General features: G+C 47.9%; 1 protein-coding gene across 3 annotated transcripts in view; it reads right to left on the bottom strand.

Annotated features, from left to right (window-relative positions):
• The window catches only part of PRKAR1B (protein kinase cAMP-dependent type I regulatory subunit beta), an 88,168-nt gene that overhangs the window by 29,221 nt on the left and 33,721 nt on the right, over window positions 1-25,226 (bottom strand). For all 3 annotated transcript variants that reach the window (XM_071815049.1, XM_065850715.2, XM_065850714.2), the window contains exons 5-7: window positions 9,884-9,945; window positions 9,136-9,182; window positions 1,917-2,075 (exon numbers count right to left, since the gene is read on the bottom strand). In XM_071815049.1, the coding sequence (XP_071671150.1) occupies window positions 1,917-2,075; window positions 9,136-9,182; window positions 9,884-9,945 (268 nt within the window). The remainder of the gene's footprint in view (window positions 1-1,916; window positions 2,076-9,135; window positions 9,183-9,883; window positions 9,946-25,226) is intronic.

Below are 25,226 nucleotides of genomic sequence, written 5' to 3'. Positions count from 1 at the left end.
AACTTCCTGAGATGCATTTTATTCACAGCACAGCCCAGTCGGGATCAGCCAGACACGTAAGTGGGGCAAATGCACTAAGCAGCAGTAAAGAGTAGAAATGTGAAGCAAAACAGGGCCTGCGAGGAGGAAGGACAGGATCAAATCTTTCTGGCAAGTGTGGATCAGAGCGCATGATTTGCAAATAAATATTTACAACTTGAATAGAATTTCAACACCAGGCAGAGAAAACACGGGGGTGGTCATGGCTGGGAAGCAATGGAGACGAAAGAAGAAACCATCTCAGGTGATGGAGGAGCAAACCCACACCTTGGGGAGGAAAAGGTCCTTGATCCCTTGGACAAAAAAACCTGCTCGCTCTCAAGTTTTAAAACCATCTTAAATTATATTTTTCAAAAGATATTCTAAGCATTCCTACCTCTTATTTAAAGGTAGAATCATTTCTACATCCAAAATATCCAGCAGCTTTCTAGAAACATGAAGTTAGAGGCTGAAGGGCAGGAAACCACATTTCTGGGACTCGGAAGGCAGCTGCTGCTACATCTTGAAGCTGAGCCCAGCAAAACCAGCCCGGAATGGTGGAGTTGGCTTTAGGTACGAAACTCAGCCACTGAAATGCGATGTAATTAATTCTTAGGCTTGAGGAAATGTGCAGAGAGCCACCGCAACCTGCCCTCACATGAACGCACCGAGACAGGTGCCTCATTTCACCTACAGCAATGAAATGATCCACGCTGCTCTTAGGAGTAAATGAAAAGATGACAGAGTAGTCTGGGTGGGTAAATGGCACTCACCGTGGGCAGCGCTTAACATGGGACATCTAGACCTGCAGCAACTCATTCACCACGCTACCTGCAATATTTCCTATCTAAGAACACTGCAATTACACTGTCTGGGTATCTAACGTAATGCAACAGAACATCATGTTTAATGGTCACAACTGTAAAAAGAAAAGTCAAAAAGAGAGACACGCAGAGAAAAGAACTCTGTGCTAAGGGAAAGGTCTCATCATGTGCAGATACTGAGCTTGCTAGGTAAGGTACCACGGTCACCGGTTCAGGTGTAAGTGACTTTGAAAAGCATGTCGCACTGTATTAGACTCAAATAGAAGTATATCTGTAGTATTCAAGTTGTATGTATGGCTAAAGCTAGAATTAAAAGCACAAGTCTCTTTCACTTGGGACTTTAAATTGTTTTAGTAAAATCTGCATCAAATATTCACCTTGTGAATGCTGCCATCGATGGTAATGGACAAGGACCAAACCTGGACTGCTCGCAGGCCTGAATGGTGTGAGGTACCACTGTTCCAGCAACACCGAAACTGGAATTGCCTCTGGGCTACAAGGCCTGTGCATCTGTCCCTTCAGCTCTGTAGTAGCAAGGTTAGAGTCAGCTCTAAAAAGCTGCGCTTAAAAAGCCAAGGAATATGTGTCTTGTCCCGACATTTATTTCCCTCCTGCATTCCTTCTCTTTTACACGTTGGATTCTTCCTTGCAGCATGCAGGTTCCTCACACCAGGTATCCCGGACACCGCTCCGCTGCACCCATGCAGGACATGGGGCAAGTAAATGGAGTGTGCCTCCTAAACCTGTTAGCAATCCTCCTGCTCTAGGTTTTAGAAATACCTTGCACAAGGGTCTCAGTCATTTCTGTCTGATTCCCCGCACTTGGAAGCACTCGAGAACTATTCACCTTGCTCATCCATGAGAGAGAAGACTGTACACTTCTCGGCTTCATTGTTCCATTTTGTCTTGGAGCGATCAAGCTGCCTATTTTGGGACAGAGTGTATTTTCGTCAGGTGTGCTCTCCTGGCTGTCAGTGTGATGTTCGTTTATGGGATACAGAACTCAGCCCATTAAACACAGACCGAAAACCAGCAACACCAACTCCACAAGCAAGCCCTTCTCCATGAACTCACCATTAAAATGCGCCTGTAGCTGTCTCTGTCGATGCCCCAGAGCTTGAGGTCTGTCTTGGCCTTGACGGTGGCGGCCCGGGGTGTTCCATAGATCAACGCCAGCTCCCCAAAGCTGCCTCCTTCTCCGATGCTGGTGACCCACTCCCCGTTGACATAAACCTACCATGGCACGAGACAAAACGACAAGCAAAACCAGTTTGGGGGCTTAGTGGCAGTTTTCTTCCTATTGACAGTTACCTACAAAGCTATTAGGAATTTCCTTTCTAATCGCTAGTGCTGGGGACACAGAAGGAAAACAAAAGCGTACCAGTTTCCGCAGTCGGCCCCCAAAGAGGACAACGACCCGCTCTGTGTGCAGAATTTCAAGTCGCCCTGCTGCAGCACAATGGCTGCATTTACCCGCCGCGTTCTCGGCTCCTGTGGATAACTGGCATCGTGTTTTCCCTCTTGTGTTCAAGGCTCAGACGGGCAACAAGCAGAACTGTCACAACTCTGGCTTTTTGTTAACACTGTCAGACTTGAAGGGAAGGAGATCTGTGGATACGTGTAAATGAGGTTTGCTGAAAGGCACCGTGGCCATGCAATGAAAAGCAGTCAAAACAGGGAAACATCTTTTGAAAAGGAACATTTTTTCCTGCCCTAAGCCTGGTGCCTCCAACAAGCATTTATATTCAACTACTGAGATGTCCTTCTCCATCAGTGAAGACTACTAAGTGCTTTGGACTTGAGAAGCTCTATGCAGAATTATCGGTCCTGTTTAACAGATAAGCTCCACAGAACTTAGGAAGCAGCGTTTGACCCGCAGGCTATTTAGATAAGATATCCTCTGACACGCGGTATGGATTGATACCGCTACCACGGTATTTTTCCTGCATGACACCTAATTTGAGATGAATTCCTACACTCGAGCGCTATGTGAAAGCTCCGCTGGTTCGGGGAGCTGGTGCAGGTGCTCCCTGCGGGGCTGCGCTCTCCTCGCTGCTCAGCGCGGCTCCCGAGACACGGCCCGGGCTGGACTGTGTGTGCTGCAGCTCGCTCGTGGGCTTGCTGCTACAAACCTGCACAAGAAACCCTTCTCATCCTGGTAATGTGGCTGTGAGCACAGAGGGAGGAAAGACTGCGTGCATTTATCCACTGCAGAATAGATTCTGATCTCCTACAGACCGGTAACACCAGAAAAGAACGAGAATTAACTTCATTTTCTTGGAACCTCTGTGAAGAACAATATGAAGAAAATATGCACATATTCTCACCTTAAGCAGGGAAAAGGACAAGACCATAACCTATGACCAGTTACTGAGAGACTAGCAGTTTTTAAAATATATGAATTAGAGCTGTGTTCGGGTTGGGCACGAGAAAAGATACTGTCCAAAATAAATGAACCGGGGTCAAAACTCAACCAACTGTCAGTATTAATTTCACTTCTGCCTTCATCTCGTGATGAAAAGGCGTATTACGAACTACAGCTGGAACCAATCCCAATTCATCTTCCCGATGTTCAATTAAGACGTGATCCAGCTCGCACTGGGGTCAGAGAAACGGGGGTTCAGGGGGAGACGGATGAGGCCACGGAGCGGTTGGGCTGGAAACGGCACCGCTCGCGTATCGGCTCGGGGGAGCGGGACGAGCATCGCTGCCCAGCCCCAGCAATGCCGGGCTCTCCGCGTCCCAAAGCATCTGAGGACACAGGGCCTGAAATAAAGGGTAAAAATCATCCCAAATAGGTAGGTGGGAGCAAAATGCCAAGAAAGAGGTCGAGCCACAAAAGCTGCGGCTCCGTGCGTTCGCTGCAGCAGAACGGATCTCACGGAGGGGAGAAACACAGCAGGAACAACAGCGCTGCCTCCCCAGCCTCAGCGAATCTCACAGAACGCTGGATCCGCCTTTGATCCTCCTCACAGTGAAGAGAACGAGAGCACAAAGATGATGCCAGCGCTTTATTTCTAGTATGGATGTGCTTTTATTCAATGGAAAGATATGAACTTGGGGACTGCCTTGAGAGCCCTTAAAAATTCCAGCTGAAAAAGTCCAAACTTCAAAACGTTCTGTTCCAAATTTCAAAAAGCGTCCTTCTGATATTAGAAAGAACATTCGCGATGGAAGAATTCAAACGAAAAGCAATCTACGGAATCTAACAGTAAAATATAACTAGTTTTAAAATCCAATAGCATTCTCACATAAACCACCATGTGATTTTCTTTTTCGTATATACAAATGAGGCAATTCATACATACAAATACGGACTTCAAGGAGATTTGACCTACCATCAAAAATAATCCTATCTATTGACCATAATATTAATTTATAGCGCCAAATATAACTTTATATAGTAAATAAGGAAGGTATATAAGAAGAAATCCTTAAGAGTTCTCATTTTGATTTCCACCATGCTACAGTTTGGCTGCTGTTGTTTGACAAGAAGAAAACCTGAGAACGACTGTAGAAAAAGCCGCTGTGACATTAAATAGAATTGGAAGTTACCGAGTCTAAAAAAAATAGATCTGTGTTAAAAGAGCAGTTGACGGTGCTTTTTAAAGCAAAAAAATGTGAGGTTCCGAGATGAAAATAATCAACAGGAAGTGATTTTATATTTAGAAATGCGGATTAGAGATTTTTGCAAGACACATACTTTAGCAGGTACTTTCGACATCTTTACTGGAAACTGTAATTTAAGTCCTGCCAGCTGCTTTTTGGCATCCGTGGTTTGAGCAGAAACGCTGCCAGCAGACACCGACCTCGAGGACCTGGAGCCTCGTGCCACGAGTGAACAACCCTCCCAACCCCGGCAGCCGAGGGGAGGCCGATAACGCCTTCGTGACCTTTCCCATCCAACGCCTGCTTCGGTCAATTATCCCCGGTTTGGAGAATATATGGTATTAGAGGGAAATAAATGGTTCTCCCAGACCTACCTCTTCCTGCTTTCTGAATATTGGTATTTTAGGTATGACAACCTGTGCCCCTCTCCTCGGCTCGCGGTCCATGAGCAGTGGGATTGCAGGGTGCTGCCTCTGCTTTGGCTGCCATAGTCACACCAGGCAAGAAATGTACAGATACTTCATTCTATGGATACATTAATGGGGCTTCTTTATACCCTCAGAAAGTATAACAGTAGAGGATATGGTGCTATCATATCTTAAAATGTTTTATTGTGCTTCTAATTTCACTCACATTATTTCTAATGGAAAATATTAGAATGCTCTTGCTCACCGTCTGGGGTGCCTACACCAATAACAGTAAATTACCAGTAAATGTTGGGGTTCTTTAGGCTCAAAACACCACACTCTGCTTTCGTTGGTGGTTTCTGTTTGGTTTCTGTTGTTTGGCTGATAGATTCTTAGTTTTGCCATGACTTTCTTACAGAGGATGAGGATTTGACAGTGGCAACTGCAACCTTCTCTCCATGTGTATGGAAAACCCAGGTGCTTATCAGCCACGGTGTTCTCAGAGCAAACTGCTCCTTGAACCCACCAGTCCTGGTGTAGCTGCTGCTTCTGCCAGCTTGGGGACGCAATGGAAGCAGCTTGGGGACACAATGGAAGCAGCTTGGGGACATGATGGAGGCAGCTCGGGGACACAATGGAAGCAGCTCGGGGACATGATGGAGGCAGCTTGGGGACATGATGGAAGCAGCTCGGGGACACAACGACAGCAGCTCGGGGACACAATGGAAGCAGCTTGGGGACACAATGGAAGCAGCTTGGGGACATGATGGAGGCAGCTTGGGGACATGATGGAAGCAGCTCGGGGACACAACGACAGCAGCTCGGGGACACAATGGAAGCAGCTTGGGGACACAATGGAAGCAGCTCGGGGACATGATGGAAGCAGCTCAGGGACACGATAACAGCAGCTTGGGGACATGATGGAGGCAGCTTGGGGACACGATGGAGGCAGCTCGGGGACACAACGACAGCAGCTCGGGGACACAATGGAAGCAGCTTGGGGACACAATGGAAGCAGCTCGGGGACATGATGGAAGCAGCTCAGGGACACGATAACAGCAGCTTGGGGACATGATGGAGGCAGCTTGGGGACATGATGGAGGCAGCTCGGGGACACGATGGAAGCAGCTCGGGGACATGATGGAGGCAGCTCAGGGACACAATGACAGCACTCGGGGACATGATGGAGGCAGCTCGGGGACACAACGACAGCAGCTTGGGGACCCAACGACAGCAGCTTGGGGACATAACGACAGCAGCTTGGGGACACAACGACAGCAGCTTGGGGACACAACGACTGCAGCTTGGGGACACAACGACTGCAGCTCGCCAGGCCAGGGCTTCAAAGCCTCGGTGCATACGCCAACACCAGCTGAACTAGGCAGAAAATGGCTCCAGGCTTTAAGCCTCGGGGTCAATTGCCTACTCTCCAAGTTGCTTTTTTTCTTGGAGAAGGGTGGAAGCGTGCCAAAAAACTCTCTGGCAAGGCTTAAATGAGCTGCGGCTCGCTTACTAGCGGCCTGGGTTTCCTTCAGACAAGCAGGATTTAAGCATTGCTGCTCGGAAAGCGGCAGAACTCCTTTTGGGCAGCACTGAATGCGGGGTGAGGGTGAACACCCAGCAGGTCCGGGAGCTGCCGCCTCCTCCAGGAGCAAGTTATGCACTGACTGCCCTGGTACCAACTTCACTCCGCGGGGGGAAATTGGGGTCCCCTCCCTGCAGCTCCCCAGTGGCGGTAACTTCTGTAGCTACCAGGCTGTGGCAGCAACTTGTTCCTGGATGAGAGAATGATGCTGGTGCTTTGCACAGGCCCTTGCAAAGGAATTCAGCGTGTGTTTTGGCTGGAGATAAAGGGAAGGCTTAGGAAGGAGAGAGCGCCCGGCTGAGGAGATGGGGAGAGCGTGGTGGGGTGCGGGATGAACGAAGGGGATGTGGAAGGGAGAGCTGCTCACGGAAGGGATTTCCAAAACTTCCAAAGGTCATGAGCTTGGGCTGCCCCTGGAATAAGCTCAGCCCAAATGACATCTCTTAAGACTTGTTAGGACGCCTTTGTGGCACAGCTCATGTCAGAAAACTGCCCATACGTGTGCGTGAGAAGCGTCGGGATGACGTTACTGGGATCTGCCCAGCGGATACAAGCTGATTTTGGCAATGAGGGGAGTAGGGATTGAGATTGCTCATGAAATCAAAGTTGCAATCTACTCAAAGAAACCCAGTTATTGCATTCTTTCCTCAGAAAATCTGCTGTTGCAGGTCTCAAAGACAAGGCAGGAAAAATGTATATCCTATATCATACCTAAGTGGTTGGAGGACTGCGAACTACTCGGAATACAAAGAAAACCTCTGCCTTCAACTCTAACAGCGTCAAACAAAGCTGTGCACTGTGCTTTGCCTTTAGTGGGTTCCACTGAATTCTACAGAATTGCTCTAATGCTTCAAGGCCCACTGGTGCTTATGCAGCGTGTCAAATCAGGGATTTGGGATAAAATGTTCAAAACCACTTATACAGCTTAGGAGCCTGTGTGTAACTGCACTGCAGTGACACTGAGGGCATTTAGTCACTGTGGCAGTTTTCAGAATCTACCCCATATCCCATCTCAGAAACCTCAAAGGCCCTTGAAACGCTCTGGGAAATGTACGATTATTCTGCATAAGACTTTAATGAACCCAAGAAACCATCAGTGCAAAGTGATCTGGACGCTTGTCTCTTCTGGGGCTCTTTGTGGGCAAGAGGAAAGAATTCCAGCTTCCCATAAAAACACAAGCAGAACGTCTGATACACCGTAATGTGATGAGTAAATGAGATGCTCTTACCCAACAGAGAACACAGCAACGGGTGGCCTGAACCAGCCCTCCTCAACGCCTGCAGAGCCACAGCCACTTTGGCCATTAGTGGCAACCGACACTGGCAAAAAATACACAAACTGCCTTTTTTCTTATCACTGCTTTGTAACTGCAATATGTGCACATGGAAGATTGTATTTTTTGTGATTAGTTGCAAAGGGTTTTACAGAGTCTTTCCTGATGTCACTTGGTCCCCCGCCACCCCTGAGCCAAAGGCTGGAGACGCTTTCCTGAAGGTTCTCAGCGAGGACAAATTATTTTTAAAAACTATTACTCTATAACTTCAGTGTGCGCATTTGCGCGTGTTTGTGGGTCTGAGTCAAAGCCAGTGAACTCATTAAGCTCGGTATCAGGCCCTAAGCGATTATTTTAAAACGAAATTGTAGCCCTGTTCTATAAATACAGCTCTTTTCTCCTCGGGCCCCGTGGATGTGGCGACGTTTGCTCCTGAGAGCCTCGCCTGATAGGAACAGTGAGTCAGAGGATTTCCTGCGGAGCAGCTTCCAGAGGCAGCGGCACCGGGTGAGGTTTCGGTTCCCAACAATACCAATTAGATGGTCTCCCCACACAAACAGGCTGCTAAACCAGCCAACTTTCACTGAAATAACCGTGTGCCTCCTGCCCAGGTTTAAAATAAAGCACTTTCTTCTTTAAATACGCCAAACAAAACTCATCTGGGCACCTGGAGAGCAATGTTGCTAATGAGCAGGCTTCTGTCTGACAGCTGTGGATGTGTAAGGTAAATGGAGAAAACGCAGTCAAATGAGGAATTCGTAGCAAAACTGCAAAAGGGTGAGTTCCATATGGGACTACAAGATAAGAGGTGAACAGATTGCGACTTGGAAAGCAGGTTCAGAAAGAAGCTTCTCTTCAAAGTTTTGCCACATACTCCTGTAAACACTTTGTGGTCTAACAGATCACTTTCCACTTACAATAATCCTTGCTTTATTAATACGCACCATTGTTCATATACTTGGTCCTAATTTTAAAAGCAAATTAAGGTTTCTGAGATTAAACTCATTGCCTCGGGCTGTATCTCGATTTGGAAAAACAAAACGAAGCGAAGCAAACCAGACCCAAAGCAGCACATGAGCTGAGTGCCTAGAGCTGCCGCGGGCGCCCCAGCGCGGCGCCCTGCTCTGCAAACACCGCACAGCCCCAGGCGCGCTAGGGCTCTGAACATCATGTCATCTGCTTGGCTTCGAGACCAGATCTTCCTGCTTGGAACAGGCAAATAAGCGGGGATGTAAAACACGCCAATTACAAAATTACGCGCAAATGACTTAACACAACAAAGGCGCAGTAATGAGAGCAACCCCGCGAAGTTTGCTTCAAGAAGGAAGGAGGCAGAACCGCAGCACAGGGCTGGATTGAGCCCTGGGGATTTACAGTGGAGCTTCAAACTAAATATTATACCATAGGAGTGTACTTACATCCACCTCGCCTTGGTCAATGACATAGAAGTTGTCTCCTTCATCACCTGGAAGCAAAATACAAAAGGTGATTGTTTCCCGAAGGTTCAATAATTTCCTGGCCCCATATTTGCACGGGTTTGTACTCCAGATTACCCACACAGAGATTCATTTTCTGAAACAGCCTTGCCTCTTTGCCTTTGCAATCAAAATATCACTATGATTTCTTCCTATTAATATCTTTCAATGGCATTAATTTATCTCTTTCGATTGATTCAATGCTGCATTCAGTGTAAACACGCGAGAGGCTTTAATACAGCCCGAGGGCGATGAAGTTCTGCACAACACAGGAGGTGGGCAGGTGAGCTGCCAAGAGCGATACCTGCGATACAGCGCAACGCAGCCTTCCATACTGCCAACAGCTACAAAAACGCTTCCCATCTCTCATTGCTCCCAGCTGGCCTGTGCCACCCTCCTGCATTCCGAGCTGCACTTTACTTTCTATCTTCAGGTAAGGAATGAATATTCTATCTATCCACATCTAACCGTAGCACCTTGAAACCCTGGAGATGTACTGCTGTGGTTTTGTAGATCTCTGCACAAGTAGCACAAGATCTGCCTCTATGAACGTGTAATAGAACTGCACCCTCAGAAGCTTCTGGAATATGGTTATTCCTCTTGCTAAGCAAAGAGGGTAAAACCTCAGACAGAGATGCGAACTGTACATTTTTAGCAAACATACAAGAGCAAAAACGAGGGGAAGAATTACCCTGTTGTATGACCGTTTCTCCTGCGATGTGTGTGACGGGGAACATGGCATCAAATATGTCACTGCAAAAGAAAAGAAACATCGGTTGGTGAATCAGATCTATTTCTACCCGGCCAGCAGACCCACCTGCATTGTTTCACTCGGCCTTCAGGAACAGCTTTTTGCAGAAAAAGCCAAGGCAAACGCTGGGTGTAATGTCAGGTGCAACCGGACAGTGAGACCCTGCTGGGCAAGAAATCAAAACAACTCGTTTGGCACAAGCTGTGGTTTAAACTGAGACCGTGATTCAGTGCATGCTATTTTGAAAGAACTCCTGAATTATACACATATGGGCCACTTCTTATATATAGCGCATATAGATCGCTTCTTATAGCACGGCACAAACTAGCCAGCTTGAGTGTTTCATTGTCTGAGCAGACAGATCTGAGGTTTCCAGCTGTGAGCGGTGTGTGCCACAGCTGGAACTGCGAGATGTCCAAACAGGAGCTCGCTCTCCTCTCCTGCACATCTGGCCTCGCATTCACAAGCAAAACCTGTTCCGCAATACAGAGCACGTTTGGGGAGGTAGACGGCTCTACAATAACGCAGCGTAAGAGCTGGCGAGAGATCGCACTCGCGGAACAGGCCAGAGGCTGAAAACCTTCGCGAGTTACTCGTGAGAAGGGAATCTGACCGATGCTACAGAAACACCGAAGCTGCAGAGGAGCTTTGCGCTCATTAATCACCGCTGAATTACACACCTTACCGTGCTCTCCGGCATACTGTCACATATCCTTAAAAGGCCAGGCAGAGCGGCGCGGCCGCGAACGCACCCTGCACCAACACCGTGGGCAACTTGCCCAAATGCAGTCCTTTGTTTATTGAGGGAGACAGCAGGCTCCCTGGAGCCAGGGCTTCCTTTCCCCACATTGCATTTTGGGGAGCTTATTTTCAGAAGCACGAACCGCAGCGAGACGGGCGCTGCCCACCTCTCTTCCCCTTCCCATGCATCAGCCTCAAGGGCTAAAGGAAGCAGCTCCCCGACGCAAACAAAAGGCAGCAAGGGGGGCCTGTTAACGAGTCTGTTCCGTGGCCGGGTCCAGGAATGGTCCGTGCAGCGACCACTGACGACAGCAGCGAGATGAAACACTTCAGCCTGCACACAGCAAAGTCCTCACTCTTGTAACTGAGTGCAGGCAGAGAAGAAGCCTAAAATTTACAGCAAAATAGCCAGAGAATCAGCAAACAAACCCATGCTACATTTCAATGCCTTATATGGGAAATGCATATTGTAAAATCCCATTATTAGCTTATTTCCTGTTCAGCTGTTCCAGAATTTATTCAGGCTTAGTTCTAGGAAATGTTTCACTCCTAAGTTCGAATTGCTCATGTCTTTCCTTTTCGGCAGCCAGAATGGTTTTGCTCGGTGTCGTGGGTCTGCGTCAGCACCACTTGTAGGAGAATGGGGAGGTTTCAAACCCCTTTTCCAAGGTGCTCCGCAGTACCTGTAAGGGATGCTCAGACCGCCACCTGTCATAACATCCTACATTCTACCCCTGTTGTTCCATCAGGCCCACCCGTGCTGTTCCTGCTCACACTCAGAAAATACCCACACCTGCTCAGCGGGTATTACGGAGAAACCTCTTTCTCACCTCATTCTGAAGACCAATGCAAAGATATTTAATAAATCATTCCGAAAAGTATGTGGGTTGTATTCTTCAATCCACTGAACTCATGCATTCCGCACCTCTGGAGCCCGAGGGGCTTTGCTGTGGGTGCAGAAGCAGCGAGTGCCGGGCGGGCTGCGGCGCTGGGCCCTGTGCAGACCCAGCCTAAGGAGCCGGGAGCCGAGGCTCAGATGGGCTGGGGGAACGTCCGGCGAGGGTCGGTGCCAAACGCAATGAATCAAAAGGGAAAGCGGTTGAGGGACCTTGTATGGATGAGGCGAGTCTCACTGCTCCCCAGCAGCTCTGGGACGTGGAAACCCGCGGTGACAGGGGCTCACGTGCCTCCCCGTGCTTTGCCCTCCACACCTCCCCAAGCTTCGGAACTTGTCCTGCAGCCCGCGGAGGATCTACTGGAGAAAACATCCCTCCACATGGCAAAGATGAAGGTCCTCAGTGAGGTACATCCAGAAAAGGCACAACACTGTGAATATCAAGAACCAAACCAAAATGTGACTGTCTGAACAAACTTGGAAACGTTTGGCTTTTTTTAATAGAAATACAGAGGAAATAACTGCCCACAGTTCCAGCCTTTCACCTTTGTTTTAAGGCTGTATTTTATTTATAACTTAACAATTGACCGTACAAAGAGTGCCTAATAAATTATGTATAGCACTGCACCCTTCTCCAAGATGTTGCACCTCTCATTTCTACACCACCTTTTAGGTTCTTTCAAAAACCTCTTTACATCTTACAGACTAAAACTTCCAGCGGGCACTGCAAGGAACAAAGAGCCCTGAGCACCATCGGCACTTTTACACTACTATTGGTGTAAATATTCTACCACTGTGTTTCAGCAAAGTCTCCATCTTATTAGACCAAGACTTGGACCTTTAGAGCGAGCTCTGAAGGACATGTCATCAAACATCAACCTAAAACACACACAAACACACACGGGATGCAAAGTCATGGAGATGCTGATTTACACTCCAAAGTGAAACAAGGGCTTATCTTTCATAAATTAAAGCGAGTGACCAATAATCTCACAACTGTCACTGGAAACACGGCATCGTGATTCTCCTCCACTGGGGAACTACTGGTCTTGATTGATACAGTCAGGCCAAGATCTCTCACAGTGATTAATGGTTCGGAGTGGTTTTGTTTTCGGATGATGCGACTGAGCCCCATGAACAGGCTCAGATCTCAGACGATACGGATCAGCAGGCAGAAAGCGTCTCAACCCACACGTCCGGCAGCCAAAAACTGGGACAGTGAGAACACCACCAAAGAAAACCACCCCTCTGCAAAACATCAGCTCCTGAAGTACCACATGCTTAAGGTCCCTGTGTGAAATCTGCCTTTTGATTTAATTCAGACTAAGAGCAGAATTCTCGTACTGTCTTTACTCGCAGCCTCTGAAACAAACACTCAAATGTGCCAAGGATCAACATGCCAAAATACTTCAAAAATTTGAAAAATTTGTTCCTAACCTAAGCCAAAATCTCAAACTACAATAAGCGAGCATATTTTCCACCTCCTCAATAAAGGTCCTATGTTCCATATTCAGCTCAGCCATGTGTGCTGGGTCTGTCTATGTAGACAGGGAATGCAAGTAGATCTTTAAATACTGAACAAGTTAAGAAGCAGCACTTGCTAAAGGCAAAAATAATACGGCCAGGGCCAAAAATACGGCCTGTTGGTTTTTCCTGTACCATGCACCTGGTTCTAAGCCATTCAAAATCACCCTCTGACCATTATGGTTAAAAAAACCCCTTACAAATAGAGCGCTGCACCCATCTCACCATCGGGCAAAGGCCAAGCCACGTTCTTCCGCAGCTCTGCAAAAGCAGGCAGGTGTATTTCTCGGCTTGGAAGGTTTTGTTAAGTAATTAGTGCCACATACACACACAGATTCCTAACAATCACAAATGATTTTCCTGCGCGAGCAGGTTTGATTCCAGTATAAACACAAAGGCAGAAAATCACTGGTTAAGTGTTGACCCAATGCTGAACCGCCATGATTTCATCTGGGGAGCTCGGCACGAGCAGAACACAGCAGCCTCTGTCGGGCCCTCGCGCCAGCGCTGAACTCCAGAGCGGCCGTGCCAGCGACGCCGCGCGCCCAACCGCCATCCTCCCAGTGCCAGCATCTCAGTGGCTGCGCTGTAAACGAGGGCTGCTCAGAGGGGTTGACTTATTTTGTTGAAAATACATCGTTCTCCCTCTTTCCAGCTGGCTCACTCGGGTGATGGAAGAAGAAACCCGCACGGGTGTTGGCATCTCGGGTGTTGCTCCACGGGACTGCAGGAGGCGCACCCGGCGCATCCCGCGGGGCTCCAGGGCTCCCTCCCACCCTCGCCAAGGTCAAGGCTTTCGACACGCTTCACCATTTGTTCACAGAGGATCCGTGTCTGGTTACTCACGGTTAAACACTGGTTCCAATCAGAAGGTCCCAAGGGCACCTTGGCTTGGAAGGTTTGCTGCAGGTGGGACTGGATGTACCTGGATATTCACACGTGGATCCAAAGGGAGACACTGGCAGGACGCTGCTAATGCTTTCCAGGGGATTTCTGCACATTTAACTCTTTGTAACTTTTTTACAGTGTCATTCAAAAACGAATTATAAGACAAGATTGGGAGCAGCACAAAACACACAGAGCAGTGAACCAGTCCAACAAAGTGAAACCAAGAAATGCGTTTCGACACGAAATCTCTATCTATTCAATCAAAAAAAACCCCATCTGTCTTCTTAGGGAATATAAAAATTTAAAAGGCTTTTTTTTAAAGGTCAGAGATATCAAAGGCTCGCAGCAAGTTTTAACACATGAAGTGTCTTCTATGAGTGTACCGGAGAATTGCAAACGACTGCAATCAGATGGGGAACAGGCAAAGAAGGAAAACTCCATTCGAATCAATGAGACCGGGTCTATTTAGACCAGAAAAGAGTCTGCCACAGAGGTTACGAAATAGATACGATGAAACACTTTGCAGATTTAATTCAGTAGTGTTTTCTAGGCCCCTTTTGCCAAGATGTAAGGGACTGTGCTAAGAGGAAGCCAGGAGAGAGGGCAGGGCCACGGGGTTCTCCTTCTCACCAGAGAAAATGAGGGATAAAAATACATCATCTCATCTGCTTTTACACCGAGGCTGCTCGGAGTTGACGGAGAACACGAGATAGACAAAAATATAACGTGCACCGTAGGTTATACAGCACCGGCAATGGGCAACCAAGAAGCAGCTTGTTAAAACAAAGCGAGAGAAGGAGGATTCCAAGCACTTTCAAACCCAGACCATGGCAATGGCCAAAATAGGGAAACTATGTAAAACAATTTATCAGTTTCACAATCAGATTTCTTTCCAGCCCTTGCTGTGCTGAATGCATTGCAGGAAAGGAAAAATGGAAGAGACAAAATGTATACGTGTTAGGCAAAAATGGAAAATCCTTGTTATACCTGCAGGTTATAATCTGTCAGAGTTCAATCGGAACAGCTTCACTGTGCGGGCAGGCTCGGAAAGCCCTCGTGTGTGCACCACACCGAGTTTGTTCTTCTTTGGCTATGTCTAGCACAACAAAGCCAGGCTGTGTTGTTGAGCACGGCTTTACAGATATGTAGCTGCTCTGCCATAATTCAACAAATGACACTGAGCGTTTCTCAGAGCAAGGCTGCCCCAGCAGGGCTCCAGTGTTTTAAACCTTTCCTACTCACACACCTTTAAAGTTCAGTAAAGATGGTTGATAGCAGCCCTGCTGCAGCTCCTATAGCTGGGTACTATTTTAAGGCTCCTAAAGTCGGGGGGGAGGTGTCTCCTCTTGTGTATGTCTGACATTTTCTTATGATTCATTTCCTGAAAAGATAACGACTTTCTAGCAATCGTTCTAAGGTCCGGATGAGGAGCACAGAATTTAAACAAGACAACTGGCTTCAATTGACATGTACGCAGTGAAGGAACAAACGCGGTACTTCAGCGCTGAATGAACGCGAGGGCCTGTGCTGTGCACCAGGCGTCCTGCTCACTCCCAGGACCACCGATGTACAACACCGAAACCACCACCAAACCGTCCCTGCTGTTTGCTGACCATTGAGAATAAAGGGAATGCACACAGGTAAGATAAAAGACTCCCTTTTAGAGGTATTTAAAACTAACAGCCCGAAGCTTACAATGGCTATAACCAAACATACGGAGTCACAGGCGCGTACCCAAGAGGGAGAGTCGGTACCAAAGCCTTAATGAAAACATCTCCAATCTACTTCTCTAATTCTTTTTTCCTGTTAGGACACCAACAAATTAATTACAGCAGCATACAAAGCTATTAACACTTGAGAATATTTAATTACTTCAGTATAGTGGCCAACGTTTAGGTGTTACTGCAATTAAGACATACATTAATTTTACTATAATGGCCATATAAGTCTTTGAAATCAGACCTGTGAAGACATTCTGAATGGCAGGTCGAAATTAACGTCCATGACTAATTCCATAACATTTATTAAGTCACGAGTCCACATAAGTAACAGGCATGTGAAACAGAAAATTGTCGACTCCTATTTCTGCGAAGCATTCCCGTTTTTACTGTTTTATGAAGTCCTTTTATAGGTTTCTGACTTATTACGCTGAATGAAACTTTATGAGCAGAGCATCAATTCACGTTACAGACTCTACACATCTACCCGTCAATGGTTCACACCATCTTCAACAAGTTAACAATAGCTTTGAAAATGAAAGAGCACGTGCGGAGATCATGTGGAAAACCACCTGCCACGGCCAACTGGCACAAGAGGGTGACCCTGAGAAAGGGGCCAAGCCTTGTGGCTCAGGAGTGACGAGGTTCAACCCACACCCTACCCAACGCTTCCACCAGGGCCTCTTTTCCTCCTGCCCACCCCTCCTAAGCATCAGTTCATTGAGGTCATGCTGCCGAGGCTTTGGTTGTCCCACGCCTGCCCGCGAGGCTGGGCCCTGTGGAAATGCAACTCTGGTCCACTTCTTATTGCCACCTCCAGCCAAGCTTTGCCAAGGCTGAGGAAGAGCCAGTCTTCCTTCAGCTCATCCCAGTTCCAGACCAGAAAGACCAGTTCCAGAAAGGCTGAGGGAGCTGGGGCTCTGGAGCTGGAGGAGAGGAGACTGAGGGGGGACTCATTCCTGGGGATCAATATGGAAAGTGGCAGTGTCAGGAGGATGGAGCCAGGCTCTTCTCGGTGACACCAATGATAGGACAATGGGCAATGGGTGCAAACTGGAACACAAGAGGTTCCACTTAAATTTGAGAAGAAACTTCTTCATGGTGAGGGTGGCAGAGCCTGGCCCAGGCTGCCCAGGGAGGTTGTGGAGTCTCCTTCTCTGCAGACATTCAAACCCGCCTGGACCCCTTCCTGTGGAACCTCAGCTGGGTGTTCCTGCTCCATGGGGGGATTGCACTGGATGAGCTTTCCAGGGCCCTTCCCACCCGACACTGTGACTCTGTGACCCATCAGCCTGTGTGTAAGGAGCCCTGTGGCAACACGCGATAGGAGGTAGAGGAAAACACCACGCAGTGCCCACGCTGAGCCGCGCGTCCCGCTGTGCCAACACCGACCCGCGCGTCCCGCTGTGCCAACACCGACCCGCGCGTCCCGCTGTGCCAACACCGACCCGCGCGTCCCGCTGTGCCAACACCGACCCGCGCGTCCCGCTGTGCCAACACCGACCCGCGCGTCCCGCTGTGCCAACACCGACCCGCGCGTCCCGCTGTGCCAACACCGACCCGCGCGTCCCGCTGTGCCAACACCGACCCGCTGCCCCGCAGCAGCTCTTCCAGCAGAGTCAGCTGCACGCACCGCAGCTCTCACAGTCAATCACTGCAGACCAGTTCATGCATTTTTGTAGCTTGCAGTTCAAGGACAACTGCAGACTGGGCTGTATCAACAGGGGGGTAGCCAGCAGGTTGAAGAAATCAATTATTTCCCTTTGTTCAGCCTTTGTAAGACAGCCTGGAGCACCATGGCCACTTTTGGGCTCCCCGATACAAGAAAGACATTGACAAACTGGAGCCAGTCAACAGTGGACACCAAAGTGGTCCAGGGCCTGGAGCACACAGATCAGAGAGGGTGGGAGAAGACAGGGGAGATCCTATTGCTGTGCTTAATGGGAGGGTGTAGAGAAGACACAGCCAGGCTCTCCTTAAGATGTTAAGGCAACAGGCACAAATGGGAACAGAGGAAATTCCCATCTGATATGAAGGAAAAAGTTTCACTATGAGGGTGGTCAAATACTGGAAGAGGGGCCCAGGGAAGGGAGGTTGTTCCAAAACTCAACTGGGCAAGGCTCTTGCTTAGAGCAGCCAGCTCTGAGCGGACCTGCTTTGAGCTGGGATCTCTGGAAGCCGCCTCCACCCACTGGGACCACGGGTTTGGCACCGAGCTCCTCCCAAGGAGACGTGAGGTGGTCCTGGAGCCACGAGCTGGTCCTGGAGAGATGAGCTGGTCCTGGAGCCACGAGGTGGTCCTGGAGCCATGAGCTGGTCCTGGAGCCATGAGCTGGTCCTGCCCTGCGCCGCAGACACCGGGGAGTGAGTCAGGAGCCAGCTGGACGCGATCCCACTGGTAACGCATGGAAAATGTGCCGGCCGAGCACTGGGGAGGAGTATCCACGCTCCTCTGCACGAATAACCGCGTCCCAGCTTCGCTTGTAAACCCTGCTCATCAACAAAGTCTATGCAGATCAGAAGGCTTTGATTAGAAATTAGGGAACTTTGTTTTGCAGAAAAACAATAGTTTAATCAACTGAAGATTTCTCTGGAAAACGGCTCATTTCCCACTTAAAATGCTTTTTAAAGTTCTGAAACCCATCTAAATGTCCTGCTGTGATATCTTCAGAGGGTCTACTTCACACTATGAAATTACTTCAGAATTAAGTTTCTTAGTAAAAGGTTAAAACCAAAATAAGACGTTGTTGAAAATTATATTTCAATGACAATTAATTACGTTTGTCTGTTTTCTGTTTGAGAGCAGAGATCAAGAGATTTCGATCTGGGGACAAAGAGTCAAGATGGGTAAAAATACCAGAAGAAAAACAAACGAGCGAACCAAAAAGAGCAACTTGGTCAATAAAATACACTTTCTACCTGGCTATGATGTACAAATCTATTTCTATATATACACAGACACATAGAGAAGCACATATTCTAAACTGCCCAGGCTGCCTTCTGGTTTTGTAGGTACAGGATAGCGATTACGGGCTCTTCTCAGCCAGCAGGTACCGGACTCTAACGCAAAGGTTTCAGGAGGTTATTTACCGTAAGAACACAGGTTGCTGCACACATACTCTACTGAACTTCTACTTTGAGAAAGCTCCACACACATTATTATGAGAAGCACCAGAAGTAACAAAGTCAAAGGCATCACTCGCATGTGTTGGCACTGCAGAAGTGACCTGGGGAAGCACCTGGCACAACGAGGAACCGTGTGCCCCAAAGTGGGACAGATCCATCCCGGCGGCACCAAACCGGGTCAGTGCAGCTGAGCTGACAAGAGAGACGGATGGCCCTTTAAGCCACAGATGAGCATATATGACTTATATTTTCCATGCAATTAATTACTTGTCATTTTCTCAAACATTCTGCAAAAGCAACGGTGGACACCACGCTGCAAAAATAAGTATTTTAACCTAATAGCTGAAAGAAAACTGCAGCAGAAACACCCCAGGACAAGAATAATTATCATCCCTAAAACGAGCCTCTGCTGTTATTAATGTGAAGCCAATTCCACCAGTGATAAAGGGCGATCATAACAAAGTTCCCATATTTGAACAATTTATTCCTTCTGGTACTTTTAAATCTCTTCACTCTTTAATTCCAAGCTCCCTCTTCTGGACTCTCCCAACGAAGCTCCAGAGCCGCTCCGGCCGCTCCTCACCCGTCCCGCAGGACCAGGACACTAAGGAGAGCAATTTATTATCATTATTTGCTTTAATTTTACTTTTTTTAATTCTGTGCAAGAATCGCTTCGAGCAGTTTTCTATAAATACGGGAAAACTAAATTGTATTAGATAATTATGATTGTTCCTTCGCATCATATACTTACTGCTCCTACGCACTATCTTCATGACTACAGCTTCTGCACCTACAAGAAAGGCCTGAGCACCACCAGACAGCACCTGCATGGAGCAGCTACATCAGCACAAAAATAGATCAGAATTACCAGGAATTAGGTTAAAATGTTTTCCGTTCCGTGCCTGGTGGCCCTTGCCGTTATCATAAAAATCAGGATGCTGAAACGCTTAAGATGCCAATGCTGCAGAATGACACGATGCTAAAGAATACGGCGCTCGACATAAATGCAGTTAGAGGGGGATTTTTTTATTGTGTTCACGTAAAATAGTTCGGTACGGCAGGGAGCTCCTGGGGTACCTGTGGTGCTGTGTGTACCTATGGGTGGCTGGCTGTAAAGCGGGATGCGGGGCTGTGGCTGTGCGCCCCATCACGTTGGACACCCGTCCCCTGCGCTGACCAGCGCAGACCACACGGCTGTGAGCACCTCCTGCATCTCGCCTCATTAATGCTTCGTTAATCCCCATCCCTGCTGTGTGCCCTCCCACACCTGGAGACACCAAACAGCTGCGTGTAATGAAAACATTTCAACCTGTGTTAGCGGATAGCATTCCGTTCGGTTTATAATTGGATCAGTAAACGAAATGCTTATAAAATAGCTGATAAAGGTTCTCTAGAATGAGTCAGAATGATTTCTTTGAAGTGTGTAAATCTAGTGTTAAACAGCTGATGAATAAAATGTCCACAAGCACTTGCTTTTCTATTTGCATGTCTATTATGGCTTACAGACGTGCAAACTCCTACACCCACACGTTTTCCTTCTGTTTCCCCTAAGTTCATCATTACTCCCCTTCATCTCTGATTCACAGCATTTCTGAGATAGAATCTTTTACAACAAAACAAACCAGAGATAAAATTTCCCTGGACAACAAATCCTCCTTTTCTAGGAGCTTTTTAGCAAACTATCGCAATTAAGCAGCTTCATTTTTTACAGCTCCACTAATTCAAGGGAGAAGAAAACAGAGGTCGCCCAGATCAGATGATACCCGCATTTTGTCTTAAGTGATCTGTATTTGCAGGGCTCTGAAGGAAAAGGAGCTTTTAGTACGAAGAGCTGTTTAAATCTATGCAAACACAGGCCTAAGGGCGTGCTTTCTTCATACCTATATAAATAAGTTCAGACGCGGTTATATTACTTTGTTCCGTCTTTCTCAGTAATTCTCTTTCCGACTCTTCGCTAACCACTAAAATGCACATCAAAGGCGCCTCGAAGACGCCCAGCAATGCTCCTGGCAGCAACACCTGCCAACTCAAACCTCGCGGCGCTAATTCCTCAGCAGTTCGCTGTGTCTCACCAAACCTGCCCGCAAACACGGCACTGATCTCCTTCTGCATTCTGCCGCAAACACGGAAAGAATCAAGAGCTAAAAGGCAATGTAAGGTGCACAGGTCCGCTTTTATCTCTCCACACTGATAGCAAATCTGGAAATCTCAGCTATGCCGGGGTTCATTAGCATTGCTGCAATGGGAGAGGGAAAGCGATGTGCTATATGCCTTCCTGCATATCTGCCGTGCATTTTTTACATGCCTGGTTGAAAGGGAACATGAAGAATTCTCGGGCAGGCCGCTGGATCGGTATTAACGCCGACGTTTGCGGTCGCTCGGTCCCAGCCTTCAAGTGCTTTTCGCTTGGCTCTGCTAACTCCATGTTTGCCTTCACGCCGGCATCATTTCCAAGCAATTTCTCAACAGGGAGAACTGCATTTTATGGCTTTAAATAAACCAGGACAAACTCAGCCCCGAAACAAACTGTGAAAAAACTTGCAGGAGTACATGATCACACGACTCATGTTGCTTCCTCCCAACCAAACAACCCTCCCGGCTCACAGATTTCTGTTTAATTTGGCCCCTGGCATGACAGAAAGGAATTTTTTGCCCATTTACACAACCGTATGAATCAAGCGCTGACAGCAGCGAGCTGCTCTCGGTCTGGCTTGGAGCGTGCAGTGAGGAGCAGGCGAGCGCTCTGCTCCCTCCCCAGGTCTCGTGCACAAAGCAGCGATGCTATGGCCTGTGGCGCACGGACCCCTCCGGACACCAGCGCTCCACCGTCCTCCCCCAAAGACCCGATGGAGCAGCAGGGTGAACTCCTCCGAGTCCTGAATCCCACTGAGCGTGCTGCTCTGAACACTCTGCAAGCTGAGAACTCATTCACCTTACATTTAAAACAAACCAGAAGATTTTGCTGTTTAAGAAACTCCACCGGGGAGGGTGTCAGAGCCTGGCCCAGGCTGCCCAGGGAGGTTGTGGAGTTTCCTTCTGTGCAGACATTCAAACCCGCCTGGACACCTTCCTGTGGAACCTCAGCTGGGTGTTCCTGCTCCATGGGGGGATTGCACTGGATGAGCTTTCCAGGGCCCTCCAACCCCTGGCACTCTGGGATTCTGTGATTCTGTGGCTGAAGTATATTCTTAATGTAGGGCAAGCAGGCTTTTTATGTGTTGACATGAAATTCCCAAATACAGTAAAGAAATGAAGAAGAAATTTCTATACTAAAGCCCACTTAAAAATAAATCCAATTAAAGGGAATAAATAGGACAAGAGAACAACTAATTCCTTCTCTTTCCTTCTCTTCAAGGAATACTCATACAAATCCCTGGGCTGACACTGATGCCGTTTCACGTGACAGGGATCAGAATTCTCCACGGCACAATGTTTTTAAACCATTTACCCCGACAGCACCTTTATAACGAGTAATGGAAACCTCTGCACGTTCACAGTATGTTTTCTATAGGATCACAAAGGGGTTAACCCTGCAAGCTGCTATCCATGCGAACAGTCAGCACTTGAAATAAAAGGAGTAATGCAATGAAAAGGGGGTGGTAGAATCGGGGTTCTGGAGCGAGAACATCCTGGGATGAAGAACATCTCTCTTACCTGTGCTGGTGAGGGGCTTGTAATCATGAGTTCAGTATTTGTGCTTTGTTATGCAATAATAATAACAACAAGGACAATCCTGAGCTCAGTGCCTGCATTGAGTAACCGTCCTGGATCCTTCAGGCTGCTTGGTTTTAAAGAGAGGGTTGCACAACGTGTGGACCCACATCATTTGCTTCCTTTGCATGTTCCACCAGGCAGAGGAGGTGGAAGGTGTTTAAACCCCACTTTGCATCTCACTTTTTAGGGGGAGGACATGGAGAGAGACCATACCCGTGACTGAAGAGCTCGACCAACATTCAGATATCTAAGAAGACAGTGAGGAAAGGGCAACATCTGAGTCCAGGGGTGAGAGCCGGGGGACACGCACAAAGCCACACTCCAGACTATGGGACACTCCGGTTTGGGTCTAGACTGAGATGTTATCACACCAAATCAAGCGCTGTTTCAAAAGAAAACTTCAATAAGAACACTGCAGAGAAATCTCAGCGTGGTGAGGGTCGAAAGACGGGAGGAGGAAGGCAGCAAAAAGTGGTTCTTAAATAGAGGAGATAAAGGTGGCGGGGGATAAAAGGTCAGACTCGGTGGTCCCTGCTGACCCCAAACTCAGTGAGAGATACAGCAAAGCAAACACTCGATCTCAGGAAGATCTGCTTGGACAAAGAAAGTCTTGAGAAAGGACCAAAAGGAGCCGGCTATCAATGCATCACGCGTACCCTGGAGTGGATGAACCCATGGCGAACCGCACAAATCTACCCTGGTTCCATGGGCTCACATTCCTGAGATTCCCCTCAACAAACGCACTGCCCGGCTTTGCAACACCTCGGTGCGAATATCAAAAGAAAACAACCTTAAATGAATAAACAGATCTGAAAAATCAACTGCCAACGTGCCACAGGATTTGTGACGTGAAGTTGACTTTAAAAAATAGACTAATCCATGCAAAGGTCGCTAAAATATTTATATTAATGATGGAGCTGGACACTAAGCAGATATTGACTTGTGTTGAGGTGAACCTCAAGATTTATTGGCCTGAGAGGTAAACATTGACTGAGATAAATCCAAGGTCAATATTTACTACCAAGGACAATAAATCTTGGTGGTCTAGAAAACACAAAGTAAATAAATATATATGTATATATACATTGAGAGATACAAGTATATCTAGAGATATTTACACAAATTATTTGGAAGAATGGTTATCAGCATCATTTTTTCCAGCGTGTTTTCTTAATTATGCTAGAAAGAATCAACTAACAATGACGTGCTGGTGTTGGATACATCTATTTGTGTATGTTGGTACTGATGGTATCTCAGGGTGACGTTTCTCCTTGTCCGGGTGCCTCCCTTTGCCCCTGAGCTGGGGAAAGGTTTCCAAGTCACAAAGCGAACCCGGGACCTTTATTCGCAAATTCCCTGCCCTGTTTCCCTCTTAGCTTGAGAACCCAGGCTTGCGGCTTCAGAAGCAGTGACACACAGCAAAGGAGTCTGAATAACTGTCAAGCTCTGGGCTTATCAGCCAGCAAGATTCCCGATGGAGCACCCGGAATTCAACGCACCCTCGTCTAAGGTTGAGTTTCCTCCCACGCGGGGCGAGCGCGGCGGGGAACGCGCGGATGCGCTGCAAGTGCCGTAGCAAAGGCGCTTTTACCGTCCTTGTGGTCAGGACCGTACGGGCTCAGAACAAAGACGGATCAATCAAACGGAGCCAAATAAATAAATAAAAGCACGGGGTGACTTTCAGAGTTATAGGCTTTTTCCTTGAACTAGAAAAGCAAATAAATTTACCAGGAGTGCTGACAAAAGTAGACCTTCTTCCTCCAAACAGTACACCAGATCTAAGCCAAAAGGAAACAGATGACTTTGTGTGTTTGTAGGAAGTGATTAGAGAAGATAGAACTTAATTTATTAAGATGGGAGATGGTGATTCTTTTGTTGACTTTTCGGGTCAAGTGTTAAAACCTTCTGCAAATAAGGCAGTAGATACGCTCCGACTAAGCCTTAATGCTTCGGGAGACCGCGCTTTTTTGATGCTCTCGGTTTTCCTTGTTCTTTGAGCTTTTGGAAAGCTGGGTGAGAGCAACGTGTGATCCCGCCCTGTGCCTCCTGGGGGCCTCTCCTTCGCAAACAGCACCCGCGTGGAGGCTGCTGTGGACCAGCATTTACCTACGTCCCAGTGCAGGATGCTGCCTGAAGCCAACGGGGACGGCTTCTACGTGACCGCTGCTTTTCCTCCTCCGCACGCAGCGGATGACAGGACACGGAAGAAAGATAAAAAAAGAGACAAAAAATTTAAAAAAGGAAGAAAAGGCAGAAAAAGTGCTCTGAAAACCCCCCAGGTCTCCGGAGCAACGTGGCGCAGGCCCCGCTGCCCGGTGTGCGGGAAGGAAGGGCAATCAGAAGCGCTGGGCAGGAAAAGGCCTGTTAGCACTGTTACCTTTAACTCGATCTTCAATCTCCCCCTGTGCCTCCAACTTGTCACCACAGGCATTAATCACCGTGCCGGTCTTATAGGCTCATTGACACTATTTGTCTGAGTGGCCCCTCTTATGGCACTGGTGTTGGGTGGCGCGTCGTGCTGCCCTCGCTTCCTCCTGCCCGTTCTGGTTTATCCAAGCGATGTGGTTTATTTTACACACATTTCCCAAGGCTGCAGTACAGCCACAGGTCCCAGAGATCACACCGCACGTGACCTCTACGGAGAGAACTCCAAAACAATCCATGAAATATTATTGCT

The sequence above is a fragment of the Patagioenas fasciata genome, chromosome 15 (assembly GCF_037038585.1).
Source record: "Patagioenas fasciata isolate bPatFas1 chromosome 15, bPatFas1.hap1, whole genome shotgun sequence".
In the NCBI taxonomy this organism is placed as follows: domain Eukaryota; kingdom Metazoa; phylum Chordata; class Aves; order Columbiformes; family Columbidae; genus Patagioenas; species Patagioenas fasciata.
Note: the sequence above shows the minus strand (reverse complement) of the source record. Positions and strands in the feature narration are given on the sequence as shown.